This window comes from Danio rerio, chromosome 16 (assembly GCF_049306965.1).
Source record: "Danio rerio strain Tuebingen ecotype United States chromosome 16, GRCz12tu, whole genome shotgun sequence".
NCBI classification, from domain to species: Eukaryota; Metazoa; Chordata; class Actinopteri; order Cypriniformes; family Danionidae; genus Danio; species Danio rerio.
In genome coordinates this window covers 5,911,817-5,930,272 of record NC_133191.1, presented here as the reverse complement: position 1 = coordinate 5,930,272, position 18,456 = coordinate 5,911,817, and the positions used below count along the sequence as shown (strand labels likewise).

Genomic DNA, 18,456 nt, shown 5'->3' with positions numbered 1-18,456 from the left:
ATTATCTCAAATATATTTATGTAAACGTGTTCTTTAAATACAAATTTGACCGTTTTTATGTCTTCAAAATATTATATTTATCATTATAATATTATATTAAAATCTTTATTGTCTGTAACATAAAAAGCGACGAACACACTTTATTAAATACAATCCTGCAATTGCAATTCTTCATTTAAATGTGGCAACGTTTATTGTCAAACCTTTATTTGAATATGAATAATTCACTCATTTTCCTTTTTCATTTTCCTGTTTTACGCAGCGGTTGCCCTTCCAGCTGTAACCCTGTACTGGAAAACACCCATTCACTCTCATACACTACGGACAATTTAATTTATTCAATTCACCTATTCACTTTATTCTTCGCTGACGAGCGGGCGCAGCCATTTGAATCTTTTTGGCTCGAGACTTCCGGTCTCATTCACTTCCATTCATTTTTAGACATTAAACACTGCTCGTTTTACTGTTTGATGTTGCAAACTGATATTTTCTTATTATATTATTCTACTTGGTCTGTACTGTAATGCAAACATTTCTTTGTAGAGCAAGTAGTTTGACCGTTTTCTGCCGTTTATTATTCCTAGTCATTTCTCTCATAGGCGACTGAATCTAAAGTTTTAAAACCATCGGGAAAACAGGCGCACTTCCACATTTTAGGATAAGGTCAATAGCGCATGTCTTTGCACTGTGTGGGAAACTTTGGATGGGGAGAACATGCAAGCTCCACACAGAAATGCTAACTGGCTCAGCGGGGACTCGAACCTGCGAACTTCTTGCTGTGAGGCAACACCGTGCCACCCCGATATCCATAATATAGCATAATATCATGCTCTACTAAGTTCCCATGAATAAAACTTCCCATCAGCCTATCACTGTGTGCATAGTTAATGTTCATGATGACATCACGCATAATAATGAGCTCAACCCAACCCTCACTCTCAGTGTCCGATTTCTCCAGTAAAGTTTTAAGATAAACCTCTGAACTAAAAACTCTTCTGTTTAGGCAGAACTTAAAGGTTTTAGGTCAAATGTTTTGTGAATACGGGCTCAGAATAAGTCAAACTGATGTGTTCAGGAGTCTCTGGGATATTTAATAAAAGTACAACATCAGCAGGGATCAAATCTGCTCAACCGTGAACATGTTGGCTCGGAAATTAAACACAAAGTCTAACATGCAGCCTGAGAGCACGTAAATGTGTTCATTTCAACTTGGAAATGCATTCTGGGATGACATGACTGTAAAAAGAGTGGAAAACAAGCAGATCTGGATCTCTAATCAAGTGTAAATGAGCTGAAGATCATCATTAAACCCTCATCTGATCATGCGATTACAGAACACAGTTACGTTTGCATGTGTATATACAGTATTTAAGTTTTTTATATAACAGAAGAGTTAATAAAGGAAATTATTCAAACATATATGAACAAAACGATCATCAATAATATTTAGTTTTACTGGATTTACTCTAAAGTCTTGTAATCATAAGCAAATATTTTGCTTTGACAATTCAGAAACCGTTTCATTATATTCCAAATAGTAAAAGATGATTGAGAGTTTCTATCTCACAGTCAAGCTTTTTTTAAATCAGAATTGAGAGTTAAAAAAGGTAATTGTGTTTTTTTTACAATTGCAAATTTCTATACATATTTCAGAATTTGAGCAAAGATAATTAAGAGTTTCTATCGCACAGTAAAGCGTTTTTCAAATTCAGAATTTTGAGTTAAAATGGTAAAGGAAAGAGTAATTGTGATTTTTTTTTTTCACACTTTCCCAATCGCAAATTTCTACAGATTTTTGAGAATTTTCTTCTCAGAGTTTATTTCATGCAACTGATACTTTTTTAGAACTGCAAGGATAAAACATTGTGACGGCAGTGTTTTTTTTTTTATTCTGAGGAAGCTATATATAAATATATATATATATATATATATATATATATATATATATATATATATATATATATATATATATATATAGCTTCCTCAGAATAAAAAAAAACATATATAATGTATGTATGTATATATATACATATATATATATATATATATATATATATATATATATATATATATATATATATATATATATATATATATATATATATATATTAATATATATATATATATATATATACATATATATATATATATATATAATGTTTGTATATATGTATACATACATATATATATATATACATATACATATACATATACATATATATATATGTGTGTGTGTGTGTAGAACAGTTCTGTCTGGTTCTCGAATCTGATTGGCCGATAGCCGTGCGATATTCTGCAATAACAGCACTCGTACAGCCTCTTCAACCTTAATCCGCCTACATAGAGTAACAGCAGATCAATAGACTCACTACAGTTTGACAAATATTGCTGCTATTGGACAACATAATGTACTTTTAAGGCTTTTTTTAGGCAAGAATGTAGTTGTAAGATTGCAACTATGCAGTTTATTTATAAGGATAGGGCTTATTTTAAATATTTCTAATTTTGGAGCACGTCAGCATCCATCAGCCTGTCATACTCTCAGCTAAGCTAAGACAGTTGACGTTTCCCCCGCAACGTTTCACACATGAGCCCTTAAGGAGAAAAACTCAATTTCAAACTACAGCTGATCAAATCATTATGAAACAGGCAAGTGACTTTTTAAGTCGATGTCCGTGTTTTGTATGTTGTGCTGTATTTATACCATAGTCTGGTGGTGTTTTTGGTAGTGTTTGCTTTGCTTTGGCTTTTTCGGGATTAATTATTGTGATATCCTGTTTGCAACAGTGAAATACTGAGCAATCTCTGTAGACTTCATGCAGTTTAGCCTTATAATCCTAAAATGTGAGCTAAATCACCTGTTTTGTCATCACTTTATGCTAGAGAATCGTTCAAATATTAGCTCTAAAGTGACGTTGGTGAATTAGTAAAGGTTTCTGCTGTTCTGTCGTCAGCTGCAGATGTGAATGAACTACGGAAGAAAGTAGTTCCTAATACTAAAGGATTTTTCGACTCTCCGTGTTTGATTTTCTTTTTTATTTACACGATTGTGTCATCGAACTGTTGTATAAACGCAATATCACACTCGTTGCAGTGCGATATGGCTGTATATCATCATTGGTGGAACACCAATGAACGCACGCCTCCCACCAGTGCCGATATACAGCCACATCACATTGCTACTTGTGTGATATTGCTCATATATAAAAACAGAAGTGTAACTAAACATTTTTATGTTCATTTAAAACAACAGTAATCAATAAAAAGATAATTCTTCTCTTGTAATTGCATGTATATAATCTCACATTTGAGAATTTCCTTCTGAGAAAATTTATCTTGGAACTTTTTGAATTACAAGGACACAAGTCTGTAAGATAAAAGCTTACGATAATAATTAGCTTGTGATGATAATAAGAAACAATTGTGAGACAGTACATGTAGTTTTTCTATTATTATTGGGAGCTTTCATTCATTCATTCTCCTTTGGCTTAATCTCTTATTTATCAGGGGTTGCCACAGCAGAATGAACCGCCCACTATTCCAGCATATGTTTTACGCAGCATGTTTTGTTCAATTCACCTATAGCGCATGTCTTTGGACTGTGGGGGAAACTGGAGCGCCCAGAGGAAACCCACGCCAACACAGGGAGAACATGCAAACTCCTGGAAGCTTTTATAAAAACTTAATCGTAACTAAAAGGATTATTTATGTTAATTTTAAACCACAGGACACAAATGTTTATGCCAAATTGATGAGCGCAAAAACCCCATGATGTTTATTCTTGTTTTGTACACTGGTATTTTAGTTAATCCTACGAGAATTTACCTCAGATATCTTGTTTTATATCTTATAACTCAGAATTGCATGAGGAAAAAAGTCTGTGAGATAAAAACTCCAAACTGTGAGGCATAAAATAGTTTGTTTTTATATTCCAGATGAGAAAATATGCTTTCATTATTAAAAACTTACGTTACTGATTATTTTTTATGTTCATTTTAGACCACAGGACTTAATTTGTCCCAAACCGGTGCCAAAAAATGGGGGGGGGGGGGGGGGGGAATTAATAAAAGCACCTCCAGATGCAGCGCTTCACCTCCATCACGTCCTCCATCACATCTCCACTTTCCAGAACTTTCTTTCACATCTCTCATCCTTCACATCCTCAACTCTCTACTCTACAGCTTCATTTCTGGACGTCTGGAGTTTAACACACTGCATTAGACAGACAGAAGAGCTGAGAGCCTCCTCACACACACATCACATCATATCATTTACAGCACATTCAAAACCCTTCAGTATTTAAAATCCATTCTGTGCTCACATCAAACCTGCTCCTCCTCCCAGAATGCTCTACTACACCCTGCCTTAAGCAATCAAATATATAATAAACATTTGTTGTTGTTGTTTTTGGAGAAATCTCAAAAAGTAACTCAAATAAAGGAATAACTCACCCAAAGACGATGCCAGCATTGTATGAGCTGAGCATAAGAAAAAATGACAGCATGTGTGGTCGATAATGACTACGTTTACATTTGGAAAACTATTTCATTAACCCTTTATAGGGCACGTATGGGTAAAAAGGTTATTAAAAGACTTATGACTTGAAAAGATATATGATGTAATCAATGTCATTAACACATATGCACCAATAAAGGGTTAAAAAAGATAATTAGACAATAATATAATGAATGCATTTGCATACCAATGCAAGATTCACACACGTATCACTCTGACTTCATCTAAAATGTTTTATAAAACTAAATTGGGCTCCCGCTAACATCTCTACCATGGGAAATATAAAAGTTTGTCATCGTGTTCATGTGAATTCACTGGATTTCAGTGATGTAGACATCAGATATCACAGTAAACGTGTTCAAATACTGAATGATCTGTTCAGAATATGAAAGCAAATGTTTATATATATATACACAGTTAAAGTCAAAATGATTAGCCCTCCTGTGATTTTAGTTTTCTTTTTCAATTATTTCCTAAATGATGTTTAACAGAGCAAGGAATTTTTCAGAGTAGTTCCTATAATATTTTATCTGCTGGAGAAAGTCTTATTTGTTTTAATTCGGCTAGAATAAAAGCAGCTTTTACAATGTTCAAAATTATTACTTCAACTGTATATGTATATAGGCCGTTGAAAACAAAATTATTAGCCCTCCTGAGATTTCTATTAGTTTTTTTTTTTTTTTTTTTATTTCCCTGTTTTTACTAGTTTTAGTAGCTAATTTGGAGTTTGGGGCAGGACAGATCGTTGTTATTAACGAAAAAAAAAAAAAAAATGAATTTCAAAGATTATTAAGACATTTTTCAGGAAAACTTAAGACCAGTGGTTATCAAGCACTAAGCAGCAGATTAATTAGGATCGGACCACACAGAAAATCATGAATTATTTCTGTTTTATTTATTATCTGAATCTGAAGGATCTTTTATTTTGAAAAATCTTTTATTTTGAAAAATGTCTGAATTCTCTCGCTTCTATCTCGGTCACTTAAGTGCCCAAATTTAAGAAAAAGTCCTCTTTGGAAAGTTTCTTTTAGGGGAAAAGGCCCAGTGAAGGGCCCGCGAACTGCCAAGGAATAGATCCGCAACCCATTTGTCTTAAAATCAGGTGAATCCTCCATGTCTGGGCAAGAAGATCAACTGCTGGAGATCATAAATGACGGCAGCCTTTAAAGTTGTGTTCACACCAGACGTGAAATGTGCAAATAAATCATATGTTATTAGACGTGTGAACAATTTGAGCCAAATCCACTTTATTTGCGTATCAAATTCACTTCACAATAGATGCGGATTCGCACCATGGGCGGATTCCCATCATTTCATTGCTAAATGGCTAACAAGGATTTTATTGAGAGAATAGCTGTGTTTATGTGCTTTAGGAAGGCTGAAAAACAGCATTGATTCGTTTGGAGCTGTGTCGGAGTCCACTGGATCCATTCTGAGGTGCACCCAGCTCTGTTATGAGCTCATAAACTCCTCTTTAAACTATACCTGGATGATGGAAGCTTGGCGCTTCTTCCGCATCTGGTGTGAACGCAGCATTAGCGGTCATTTGCATGTCATGTCTTTTCGAGAGTTTGCACAGGTTCATTATTTCCAATGGAGGTGCGTGGCTTGCGCTTCCAGACGCACACAGTTGAATGAATACCAGGAGTGCACAGCAAGTCATGTGACATCAACTGACCAAACAGATTCAGCTTGTATTGAATATACACTTTTCGTAGACTAATTATCTCAGACAAACAAAACACTGCAGTGCTTTGTAATCTGCAATGAAAAAGGCTGGGGACCACTGCTTAAAACCATCTGAAGGAACAGAGGATGGGGATGCAACAGGACAACGATCCAAAGCATAGATGTAAATAAACATCAGAATAGCTTCAACAGGAGAAAATACATATTCTGGAGTGGACCAGTCAGATTCCTGAACTCAACCCGATTGAGATTTTTGTTGACAAATTTGTAAACATAATAGGATTTAATAACAAATTTCTTATAACAAATTTCTTGTCACATAATATTATACTTGTTAATTTTGCAGGACAAAGTGCAATTAAAATACCTGGTTAATTAGTTTGATTTATGGCAAATTTAATTTATCTATTTTTATTTTTTGTTTTTATTTATTTTTTTACTTTATTTCAGGGAAACTAAAAGAAATAAGATTTGCTCCAAAAATAATGAAAATAGTGTAAAAATATCCTTGCTTTGTTAAGCTGCACTTGAGAAATATGTATGTTTTTTTTAATTTACAAAGGGGCTTTTCAGCTTGTCTTTAACTTTATATATTACTAATATACAATCGATCTGCTAAATGATCTTAACAAATTTAACTGCACCTAATTCTCTGTTTCTGTCAGCAAAAGTGTAACTCCTGCCTCTGGAGGGTTCAGCAGATCATCAAGGCATCTTTGCAGTAATTATCCGATCATCTTTACTGTATCAGAGGAGCGGAGCGGTCGTTGGTCACCGTCTTCCTGAGCTGAATATGAGCGAATGGGTTGATCCTGTGAAAACATTTAATTAACTAATCCATCAGACTAACCAACAATAACCAGACAAGATTAGTCCTTTACCTGGTAGGGGATGGAGGTGGAGGAGAAAAATCAGTGGACATCTGGAAAACATAAAGAAAACCCACATCAGTATACAGTATATCTCAGTATATGTTCTCAATCATGAAAGAGACAAAAGTGAATGTGCAATGAAAAAAAAAAATCATCCAGAAATGAGATGCTATAGGCAAACAAGCATTCTAGAATGAATGAAGCAATGAATGGACTGTAAAGAATGAATGAATTAATTAATTAATTAATTAATGGAGTGCAATAAAATAATGAATGAAAGCAAATGAATGAATGAAATGAAAGTGAATGATTGAATAATAAAATAATGCATGGAGTGCATTAAATAATGAATGAATGTGAATGAATTCAATGGAATGAATGAGCAAATAAATAAATTTTTAAATGATGAATGGATGGATGAATGAATGAAGTGCAATAAAATAATGAATGAATTTTATAGAAGGAAAGAATGAATGAATAAATGAATGAGTGAATGAATGAAATAATGAATGGATGGATTAAAAATGAAATAATGTAAGGAATGACTGGATGGAATGGAGCAAATTAATGAATAAATGGGATGAAATTAAAGAATGAATTAACAAAAAGAGAGAATGATTGAAATAATGGATGGATAAATGGAATGCAATAAAACAATGAATTAATGCAAATGAATAAATGAAATAATGAATAGATGAATGAATGAAGGAATGGAATAAAAGAGTGAATGAATGGATAAAAATTGCAATAAAATAATGAATGAATGGAATTAATAGAAAGAGTGAGTGACTGAATGAATTAAACAATGGATGGATGAATGAATGAAGTGCAATAAAATGATGAATAAATGGGAATGAATGAATGGAATGGAATGAAACTGAATGAAAGAGTGAAATAATGAATGGATGGATGAATGGAGTGCAATAATATAATGAAGGGGAATAAGGGAAGAAATGTGAATATATGAATGAGTGAATGAATGAAATAATGAATAGATGGGTGAATGAATGAATAAAAAGCAATAAAATAACGAATGAATTGAATGAATACATGGGATGAAATTAAAGAATTAATGGACGAATTAATTTAATGTTAGTTATATTTATTAAATAATTTAATAAATGAAATAAAAGAATGAAATGAAAGAAAAAAGAATGAATGTGTGAATGAATGGAATGAAATTAATAAATGGGATGAATTAATTAATTTATTAAAGGGAAAGAGTGAACAAATGTAAATATATGAATAACTGGATGAATGAATTTAATGAAAAAAAAAGAATAAAGGAATGTGAACATATGAATGAACAAATGACTGGATGAATTAATAGAATTAAAAGACAGAATAAATATATGAATTAATGAATGGTATGAAATTAAAGAATAAATGGATGAATGAATGAAAAGAAAGAATGAACAAATGTGAATATATGAATGACTGGATGAATGAATAGAGTTAAAAGAAATAATGAACAAATGTGAACATATAAAGGAATGAATGAATAAATTAATGAATGAATGATTGAATTACAGAAATTACAGAATAAATGGATGAATGAATTAAATTTATTAATGAAATTAATAAATGGAATGAAATGAGAGAATGAATGGATGAATAGAATTAAATGAAAGATTGAACAAATATGATTGAATAAATAAATGAACGAATGAACGAATGGTATGAAATTAGAGAATAAATGGATGAATTAATTTATTAATGGAATTTATGGAATGAAATAATGAATGGATGAATGAATGGAAGGAAATGAAAAAATGAATGAATGAATGGGATGAAATGAATGGAACAAAATGAAGGATTAAATAATGTGAATATGCAAATAAATAAAAGGAATTAAATGAAATAATTAATTAATGAAATGAATGAATTAATAGAATTCATTAATAGAATTGGAATGGAATAGAATGAAATAATACATTAATGTAAATATATAATTGAATGAATGAATGAATGAATGAATGGAAAATCAGAATTTGCTAATTTGCTTGCAGAATCAGCCATAAACAGTGCAGATGTCTGCTGAAGCCTGCAGGTGTGTGTGTTGTTGCCGACCCTGTCCTTGAAGCGCAGGCGTGGGCTGGTCCTGCCGGTGTCTGGGTTCATCATGCTGTAGGGTCTGGGCCTGAAGGTGCTGATTCGCTGAGAGATGATGCTCCGCTCGTCCTCTGAGTCTGGACTGACCTGCGGCTGCTGACCGGCAGGAGGAAGCCTGTCTAACTGACCCATACTGGTGCTGTTCACCTTAGAGAGCACAGCAGGACTGCGGCGCGCGCACACACACACACACACATAGAAACACACAAACAGATAAACAGTCATGTGAAAACTCAGATGAAAAAATAATATAGTAAATACTAGTGTTTTTTTGATCCGTGTAAAGTGTATTATACTGTATCCATTATAGTATCTACAACACTATAGTGAACTGATGAACTGTAACAAATACTAGGGTATAGTTGTACTGTAGGTACTACAGTACTGGGTCATTTGTTTATATTACTCTAAGTTGTTGTGTTACCATAGCATCTGTAATATCTCCAGAACAATATATAGTATGTTACTATAGTATGATTCAAAACACTCGAGTATTATAGAATTTATACTACAGTGAAGTATTTTCTATAAATGAGAGTATAATTTCACTCATATCAGCTTGGAACACAACTTTTCATTTGATCTTGATCTTAGTGCGCGATTTAAATAAAGAAAAATTTGAGATGCTAATGGTCTAATCTGATTCCATAGATGTATATACTAGATATCGCATAGGAACCCTGAGCATGCGTCAATAGCGCCGCCATATTTGTACAGTGCTCCCAGGACAAATGTCATTCAACCGCACTAGTCAAGACAGTGTTATTACGTGAAGATGCGGGACTTTAGCGCTGTCTATGAGTGTGGTAACAAGCAAACAAAGAAAACAAAGCACAAAGGCAGAACATTTCATAGGTAAGATTAAGTTTTTTACGTTTTTGTATGTTCTGAACTTTTGTGCTAAACAGGTAACGTTATTGATGATAATACAGGCACTTACTGCATTCAGCATAAGGCAAAGTAGCTCCAACTCGCACTAAAATGATAGGCTTATGATAGTTTTGTTGAAAAAAAATCTGCAAAAAATGCAAAATAAATATGACAACGAGATGCTGCGCTGCCAGAAACTTGTATTATCATCGACTAGTGAACGAATCGTTCATAACGGAGATTCATTCACAAACGAATCGCTCTCTCCGTCAGTATGAGAAGTAAAAGCAGGAGAGGAGGTGTGTGTCAGGACACGGATTAGATCAAATTTAACAGGGAGGGTGAATAGTTCATTTCTGTACACACAAACAAAAAGTGATGTAAAATTCTAATTTTCAAAATTAGAAAAAAAAATTGCAAACAAACATCCAGGATAACTCCCGATCATGGATATATGTGTATATGTGTATATCTCTGGCTCTGGATGGCCACAGTCCTCCACTGAACCTTGGTCCCACATTCATTTCAAAGGAGCGCTACCCTGTTTCAAAATGGCGGCTCTATTGACGCATTCCTTTCAATAGACAACAACAGGGTAGGCGACATCTAACTTATATATCTATGATCTGATTCAATGAACTATGCTAAGCTAAGCTAAAAGAGCTCCCTCCATACCCAGAGATCAGCTGAATGCATTTAAAAAATGGTTTAAACTAATGTTCTGATATGGAATAATTAGAATTTAACAGTGTTTTATAACTTTTTTACATTAGTGTAAATACATACAGTTGAAGTCAGAATTATTAGCCTAATGTCTAACTAATGTCTATAACTAATGTCTAATAACGGATTTATTTTATCTTTGCCATAGTGACAACACATAATATTTTACTAGATATACGAGTATTCAGCTTGAGGTACAATTTAAAGGCTTAATTAGGTTAACTAGGCAGGTTAGGGTAATTAGGCAAGTTATTGTATAACGATAGTTTGTTCTGTTGACTATCAAGAAAAAATTGCGTAAGTAGGCTAATAATATTGACCGTAAAATGTTTAAGAACTGCTTTTATTCAAGCCGAAATAAAACAAATAAGACTTTCTCTAGAAGAAAAAATATTATAGGAAATACAGTGAAAATTTGGACAAATATTTGAAAAAGAAACAAATATTCACAGGAGGGCAAATAGTTCTGACTTCAGCTGTATTTAAGACAGAATATGTATTATTTATATACTATATTTAATGCTTTCTTGCTGACCTGATGTCTTGTCCAGGAGTGTTCGGGCACGGCTGCGTGTAGGAGAAGGGAAACCAGCCTTTTCTGAGAAGAAGAGTTTAGATGATACGCATTAAAATAAACCACGCATATTAATATCTTAATAAAATCAAAACCATCTGAGCTCTTCACTGGAGTATCTTGAGAAGGATGATGATGACATGTAAACGTATACAGCAGCCGCCTTTAAGCTTGTTTTAAAAGGCCTGTTCATGCTCAGAATGAAAACCCAATAAAGAAATGTCTGTTCACATTAAATAAAATACACTCCTAATATTTATATGAATTGCTGCATTATGATGACTGAACTGTATTTCAGACAAGTGGCGTTTTTGTCAGATCTTCTTAATGCTTTGAAAAAAAATGCTCCAGTTTTTAAAGCATTGTCAGTAATGCTGGATGTAAATGAATTAAATTAAGTGTAAGTGCTGCAATTACTAAAGCTGAAACAGAAATTAAATAAGTATATAGATTAAAAACAAAAATATGTCCAAATGACCAACTAATAAAAAGTAAATAAATGTAGCTCATAGAAAACGTATGCTTAGTACAAACTAAATGTAATAAAACCGTCAATAATTACATAAAAATGTCAAAATTATGTTGTCTTAGCGAGCTTAAAAATAAAATGACTAAAGATAAAGCAGTAATAAATTTTTTGTATAATAAAAACACAACAAAATGATCAAATAATAAAAAATTAAATAAATATAATTAGCACAGGAAAAAACATAACCTACATATAAATTAAATTAAACAATACTACTACTACTAATAATAATATTAATGAAAAAAATTGCCTAAGCAACTAAATAAAAACAATAGTACTACATTTACTAAAGCTAAAACAGTAATAAAAAATTAATGTAAAAACAAACAAAATGAGCAATTAATAAAATAAATAAATATTATTAGCACATGGAAAACCAGAACATACAATTGAAATTAAAGAAAACTAGTGATAATAAAAATGGAAAAACAAATATAGCCTTAGCAAAGAACTAAAAATAAAATGAGTTTAGGTACTTTAATATATATATATTTAATATATATATATATATGTGTGTGTGTGTGTGTGTGTGTGTGTGTGTGTGTTTGCAAATATATATATATATATATATATATATATATATATATATATATATATATATATATATATATATATATATATATATATATATATATATATATTATGCATATATATATATATATATATATATATATATATATATATATATATATATATATATATATATATTATATATTATGTATATATATATATATATATATATATATATATATATATATATATAAATAAATATAACGAGATATAAACCCTTTGCAACTAACTAAAATTAGAATTAGTACTATAAATATTAAATATAAAACAAGAATACAAATGGAATATAAAAAACAAACAAAATGATCAATGAATAAAAGTAAATAAATAAATATAAGTACCACATGGAAAAAAAACCTTATAAATTAAATCAAATTAAAAACAGCCATAACACCTGACTAAAAATTTAACTAAAAATAAAATAAATTAGTTTATGTACAAAAATTGACAAAAAAAGGTACACAAATCAAACACACACAAAAAACAACAACAAAATGACTAATGTTGTGGTGTGTGAGATGGAGGATATACCGTCCGGTGCGTTCGTTCTGCCCGTAGTGCCAACCGTCTCGGGGTTCACTGATCAGCAGGCCAAGTGTGTCTCCGGGTTGGAAGGACAGCAGACAGGAGCCTCCTCCGCCAGCCGGATCTCCATCACAGGACTCAGAGGAGTGAGCGAACATAGCCTCCACACGACACGGAGAACACAGAGGAAGAACACGAGGCAGAGTGGAGCCTGTGGAGCACAAACAACAACAACAGCAACAACGGTCAGAGAGAGTGAGAGAATCTGAATGAAGGTATGTTGTGTATTGTACTGAATTATATTTTAATATAATGTATTGTATTGCAGTTTATTTAATTTTATTTTATTATAAAAATATATTAGTGCTGGGCAACAATTACATTTTTTAAATCATGATTGTCTGCAATTTAATTCGCATTGCTATGCACAAAAATAAAAAAAATGATTTCAAAAGTAGTACATTAAGCACTTTTATTTTAAAGGTACTGAGTGTATAAACAAAAAAAAGCAAAAAACAACCCAGGCTCATTCTGAAAATGTAAATTTCTGGAGAGGGACAAACCTAGGATCCTAGGATCTTTGTTTTTTTGCAGTTTTTGTTTTCGCAAATCCACCAGAGGCCGCTGTGTATGCTTTTTCACATCTCAAATTTCTCTCACGAGTGCCATTCACACCTGCTGTTCTTGCGTAAACCCACCAGAGGCTGCTGTTGACTGACAAATCAACTGACCCACCCTCCTCCTTCCCTAAACCCAACCGATGATTTCAAGAACACCGATTGACCCGCCCACCCACTTTCCTAAACGCAACTCATTCATTCATTCATTTTCTTGTCGGCTTAGTCCCTTTATTAATCCGGGGTCGCCACAGTGGAATGAACCGCCAACTTATCCAGCAAGTTTTTATGCAGCGGATGCCCTTCCAGCCGCAACCCATCTCTGGGAATCATCCACACACACACTCATACACTCATACACTATGGACAATTTGGCCTACCCAATTCACCTGTACCGCATGTCTTTGGACTGTGGGGGAAACCGGAGCACCCGGAGGAAACCCACGCGAAGGCAGGGAGAACATGCAAACTCCACACAGAAATGTCAACTGAGCCGAGGTTCGAACCAGTGACCCAGCGACCTTCCTGCTGTGAGGCGACAGCACTACCTGCCTCGCCCCTCTAAACCCAACTAACAGTTTTAAAAAGCAATCCAGAAAAAGAAAAGCCCTCGCCTGCTTTTAACAACGTTTTCAGATCTTACCATATTATCACCCTGTTATTTACTTGTTCATTTTATTTTTGGCTTCTGTTTTTGGCTTCCGTCTCAGGTCCGCTGATGTACAAACAATACAAAGAAGCGAACAAAAAAAATCTGAAAGATGAGGTGTGTGTAATACCAATGCAATGACACAAGGAGAAAGTGCTAAACTACTGAAATGTGTTTAATACTTTATATAAAAGGCTTTATTGGTGATGACAGCTTAAAGACGCCTCTCAAACAGAGAATGAAGTCACATGCATAACTCAGGTGTGATCTTGATGGTTCCATGGATCTCGTCCATCAAATCTGAGCTTTATTTTGTATTCTCTATTGGATTCAGTTCAGGTGATTGGCTGGGCCATTCTACAGCTTGATTTTCTTTCTCTGAAAGCATTTGAGAGTTTCCTTGGCTGTGTTTTGCATCATTGGTTTGCTGAAATGTCCACCCTGGTTTTATCTTCATCCTCCTGCTAATGTAGATGTTGGACTGAAGCAGCGAATATTCTTTACACTGAGGAAGGAATGATGTCAGTGTGTGTTCTTCATGTGTTCAATACTTTCCCCCTGTGTCATTTCATTTTATTGCACATAACTTCATTTGTAAACTAATTAGATTTGTTTTCTTTTATAGATACAGATTTTTTTGGTTGTTACCAACATCTGGAGAAAACCTCAAGTCAATAACACCTTTAGAAATATGTTTGCTGAGAAAAAAGTTGAAATATTCAATACTTATTTCCCCCACTGTATTTATTTTCCTTTCATTTTCTTTTTGGTTATTATATTTTTATTTTTATTATTCTTATTTGCCTTATTTGTATATGTAAAATCTCGTTTCTTTGTGTATAGGCTGTATATATGTAATATATAATGACTATTTCATTCATTTAAACACACACACATACAGACCTAAGAAAGAGGTGTGTGCGTCGCTGCTCTGTCTCCTGGGCAGTGGGAGGGTGGACGTGCCATACAGCAGACCGAGGCCGGACGCTGCATGAGGGGCCGCAGATGGAACGGGTGTGAGCGCACGGGACAAAGGCGCACTGTGGGGCAGAGGAGGACTGTGAGGCGCCGCGAGAGGTGGAGTCAGGCCCTGCAGAGAGCTGTGGGAGGAGCTGGAGGTGTGGCCTACAGAGCTGACCACACCCTGGTGTGGCTGAGAGTGGGCAGGGCTTGCTGTAGAGCTGGAGTGTCCGTTCTGCTGAGAGGCGTTGCTGGGGGACAGACTGTCAGATTGAGAGCGCTGCTGCTGCTGAGAGCGACTGCTGCTGCTGTCACCGTTCAACAGAGGAGGAACCTCCTGCACCGACAGCCTCTGACAGGGATCAGAAAACAACAGTGCATGGGGATGAGATGAGATGGGGAACAGAGCATGGGAAGACCATTATGTTTGCACAACAGTGCCCCCTGCTCTCACCTGTTCTGCAGGCTGTGTGATGCCCAGTTTGGCATTTCGCAGCACTTCCGCCAGTCCCGCTCCTCCAGAGCTCTGGGGGGCAGTGTGGCGCAGCAGGTTTAGCGCCCGCTCTGGCAGTTTAGTGGGGTGAGCACACGACTGCTGCCATGATGATAGCTTCTGAGACAACAGCTCTCTCACCTGCACAACAACACACTCATTACACAAAGCTTTTTCCCCCTGGAAAGCCCTACCCACATAGCAAAATTTCCCTGGCCCACACAATCAGCTTTTGCTTGGCCCACATGCCGCAGTGAATTACGGTACAGGACTAAACCAAGTCTGGCTTCCATATAAGGGCCAAACATGGACCATATCTGGGCCTAGTCTCAGCCAAATTAATAACCCACAACTCGGCCTGAACTGGGACATAGCTGCTATGGACCATGGTTTGGTCATTGTCTGGAAGCATATTTGGTGTGTCACGACTGCAATGAAACTGATAAACCCATCAAGCATTTAGGCGCGTTAATAATGGTAATGCTTAATAATAGTTAATAATTTAATTTGTAAAATAATAATTTGGTTAATAAATTATATGTAATGTAGGTTAAATTAAGTTATTTTGCATCATACAGGAAACAATAGATTAATAAATCTTGATTGTTTCCTGGAATAAAATAAAGGCATTATGGAAATGACTTTGTGCATCAAAAATTTTCTTTACTCAAAAAATTATTTTAATGTATTTTAAAAGTAGGTCAAGATAGGCCAAACTTATGCGGCCCATATATCAGTATTTAACATCTAGACCAGTGGTCAACAAACTTGTTCCTGGAGGGCCGGTGTCTGGCAGATTTTAGCTCCAACCCTAATCACACACACCTGAACAAGCTAATCAAGGTCTTACTAGGTATACTTGAAACATCCAGGCAGGTGGGTTGAGGCAAGATGGAGCTAAACCCTGCAGGGACACCGGCCCTCCAGGACTAGGATTGGTGACCCCTGATCTAGACCAAATACTGCATCTGACATCTGGCCCATGTTGGCCCTTGAATGCCGCCTTAAAGACGGTGCCACATCTGTAAAACCAGGGCCATGTTAGGCCCACATGATGTATGTCAAAGGCGGATGAATGCCTGCTGTGCCAGTTTTATGTCAAATCTGGGCCAGAATTCTTTGCTACTGGGGTAATTTAAAAGAATAGATCACCCAAAATGTTAAATTTACTCAAAATTTACTCCACTTGTTCCAAACCTTTATGATTTTTTCTATTTCTTTGTTCAGTTTAACACAAAAGAGGATTTTTTGAAGCAAGCTGAAAACCTGTAACCTCTGACTTTCATAGTAAGAAAAACAAATACAATGGATGTCAAAGGTTACAGGTTTCCAACATTCTTCAAAATATCTTTTGTGTGTTGTGAAACAAGTAAAGGGTGAGCAAATAATGAGTTTAAAATGATTTAAATAATTTACTCAATATTTACTCAGGTCTTTTCAAACCTTTATGATTTCTTCCTTTTTTTTTCAGTTTTTTTTTTTTGTTCAGTTACTGGAAGTCAATGGTTACTTTTTGTCCAACATTCCTCAAAATATTTATTTTATATTTAATAGAGGAAATAAATTCATGAAGGTTTAAAACAAGTAAAGGGTGAGTAAATAATGATTTTAAAATGATGACGATTTTTAAATGATTTTATTAATTTATAAGTTACTCAATATTTACTCGTCAATCCAAACCTTTATAACTTCTTTCATTTCTTTGTTCAGTTTCACAAAAGCAACATTTTGTTGAATATCACAAAAGAAGATATTTTGAAGAAAGCTAAAAACCTGTAACCATTGACTTTCATAGAATAAAAAACAAATGCAATGGTTACAGGTTTCCAACATTCTTCAAAGTATCTTATTTTGTGCTTAATAGAAAAAATAAACACATTAAGGTTTAAAACAAGTAAAGGGTGAGTAAATGAGGATTTTAAAATGATTTTAATTATTAAAAATGTTCTCCAAATTTACTCAGGTTGATCCAAACCTTTATAATTTCTTCCATTTCTGTGTTCAGTTTAACACAAGAGAAGATATTTTATTATGAAAAAAGTTGTAAACTTGTAACCACTGACTTCCATAGTATGAAAAACAAATAGAAGTCAATGGTTACAGGTTTTCAGGGTTTCTGCTAGTTTCATTAAGTCAAATGTAAGACTTTTTAAGACATTAACAAAGTAAATTTCGGACTTATACAGTTCTAAACGCTATGGATTTGTTTTCTAATGTCCAGTAGAAAATGTTTTAACTTGTTCCAACATTCTTCAAAGTATTTTCTTTTGTGTTTAATAGTAGAAATAAATGAATGAAGGTTTAAAATTAGTAAAGGGTGAGTAATTTATCATTTTAAAATGATTATATTAATTTATAAGTTAGTCAATATTTACTCGTCAATCCAAACCTTTATAATTTCTTCCATTTCTTTGTTCAGTTTCACAAAAGTTAAATTTTGTTGAATATCACAAAAGAAGATATTTTTAAGAAAGCTGAAAACCTGTAACCATTGACTTCCATAGTATGAAAAACAAATAGAAGTCAATGGTTACAGGTTTTCAGGGTTTCTGCTGGTTTCAAGTCAAATTTAAGACTTTTTTAAGACATTAATGAAGTACATTTTAGACTTAAACAGTTCTAAACACTATGGGTTTTCGTCTAATGTCCAATGGAAAAGATTTTTACTCGTTCCAGTAAAAAGATTTGGTTAATTTGGTTAGTTCTAAGCCACATATTTTAAATAATGTGTCAAAAAGAGCAAACTCTAGTTACATAC

The 18,456-nt window shown here is 34.0% G+C and overlaps 1 protein-coding gene across 2 annotated transcripts in view; it reads right to left on the bottom strand.

Moving 5' to 3' along the window:
• Positions 1 to 5,183: 5,183 nt before the first annotated feature.
• Positions 5,184 to 18,456, bottom strand: part of zgc:158689 — a 32,348-nt gene continuing 19,075 nt past the window's right edge. Inside the window, exons 9-15 of one of the 2 annotated variants that reach the window (XM_017351372.4) lie at positions 15,660 to 15,839; positions 15,149 to 15,557; positions 12,986 to 13,190; positions 11,317 to 11,379; positions 9,147 to 9,354; positions 7,086 to 7,126; positions 5,184 to 7,016 (exon numbers count right to left, since the gene is read on the bottom strand). In XM_017351372.4, the coding sequence (XP_017206861.2) occupies positions 6,944 to 7,016; positions 7,086 to 7,126; positions 9,147 to 9,354; positions 11,317 to 11,379; positions 12,986 to 13,190; positions 15,149 to 15,557; positions 15,660 to 15,839 (1,179 nt within the window). In that variant the 3' untranslated portion in view covers positions 5,184 to 6,943. 2 annotated transcript variants of the gene reach the window in all.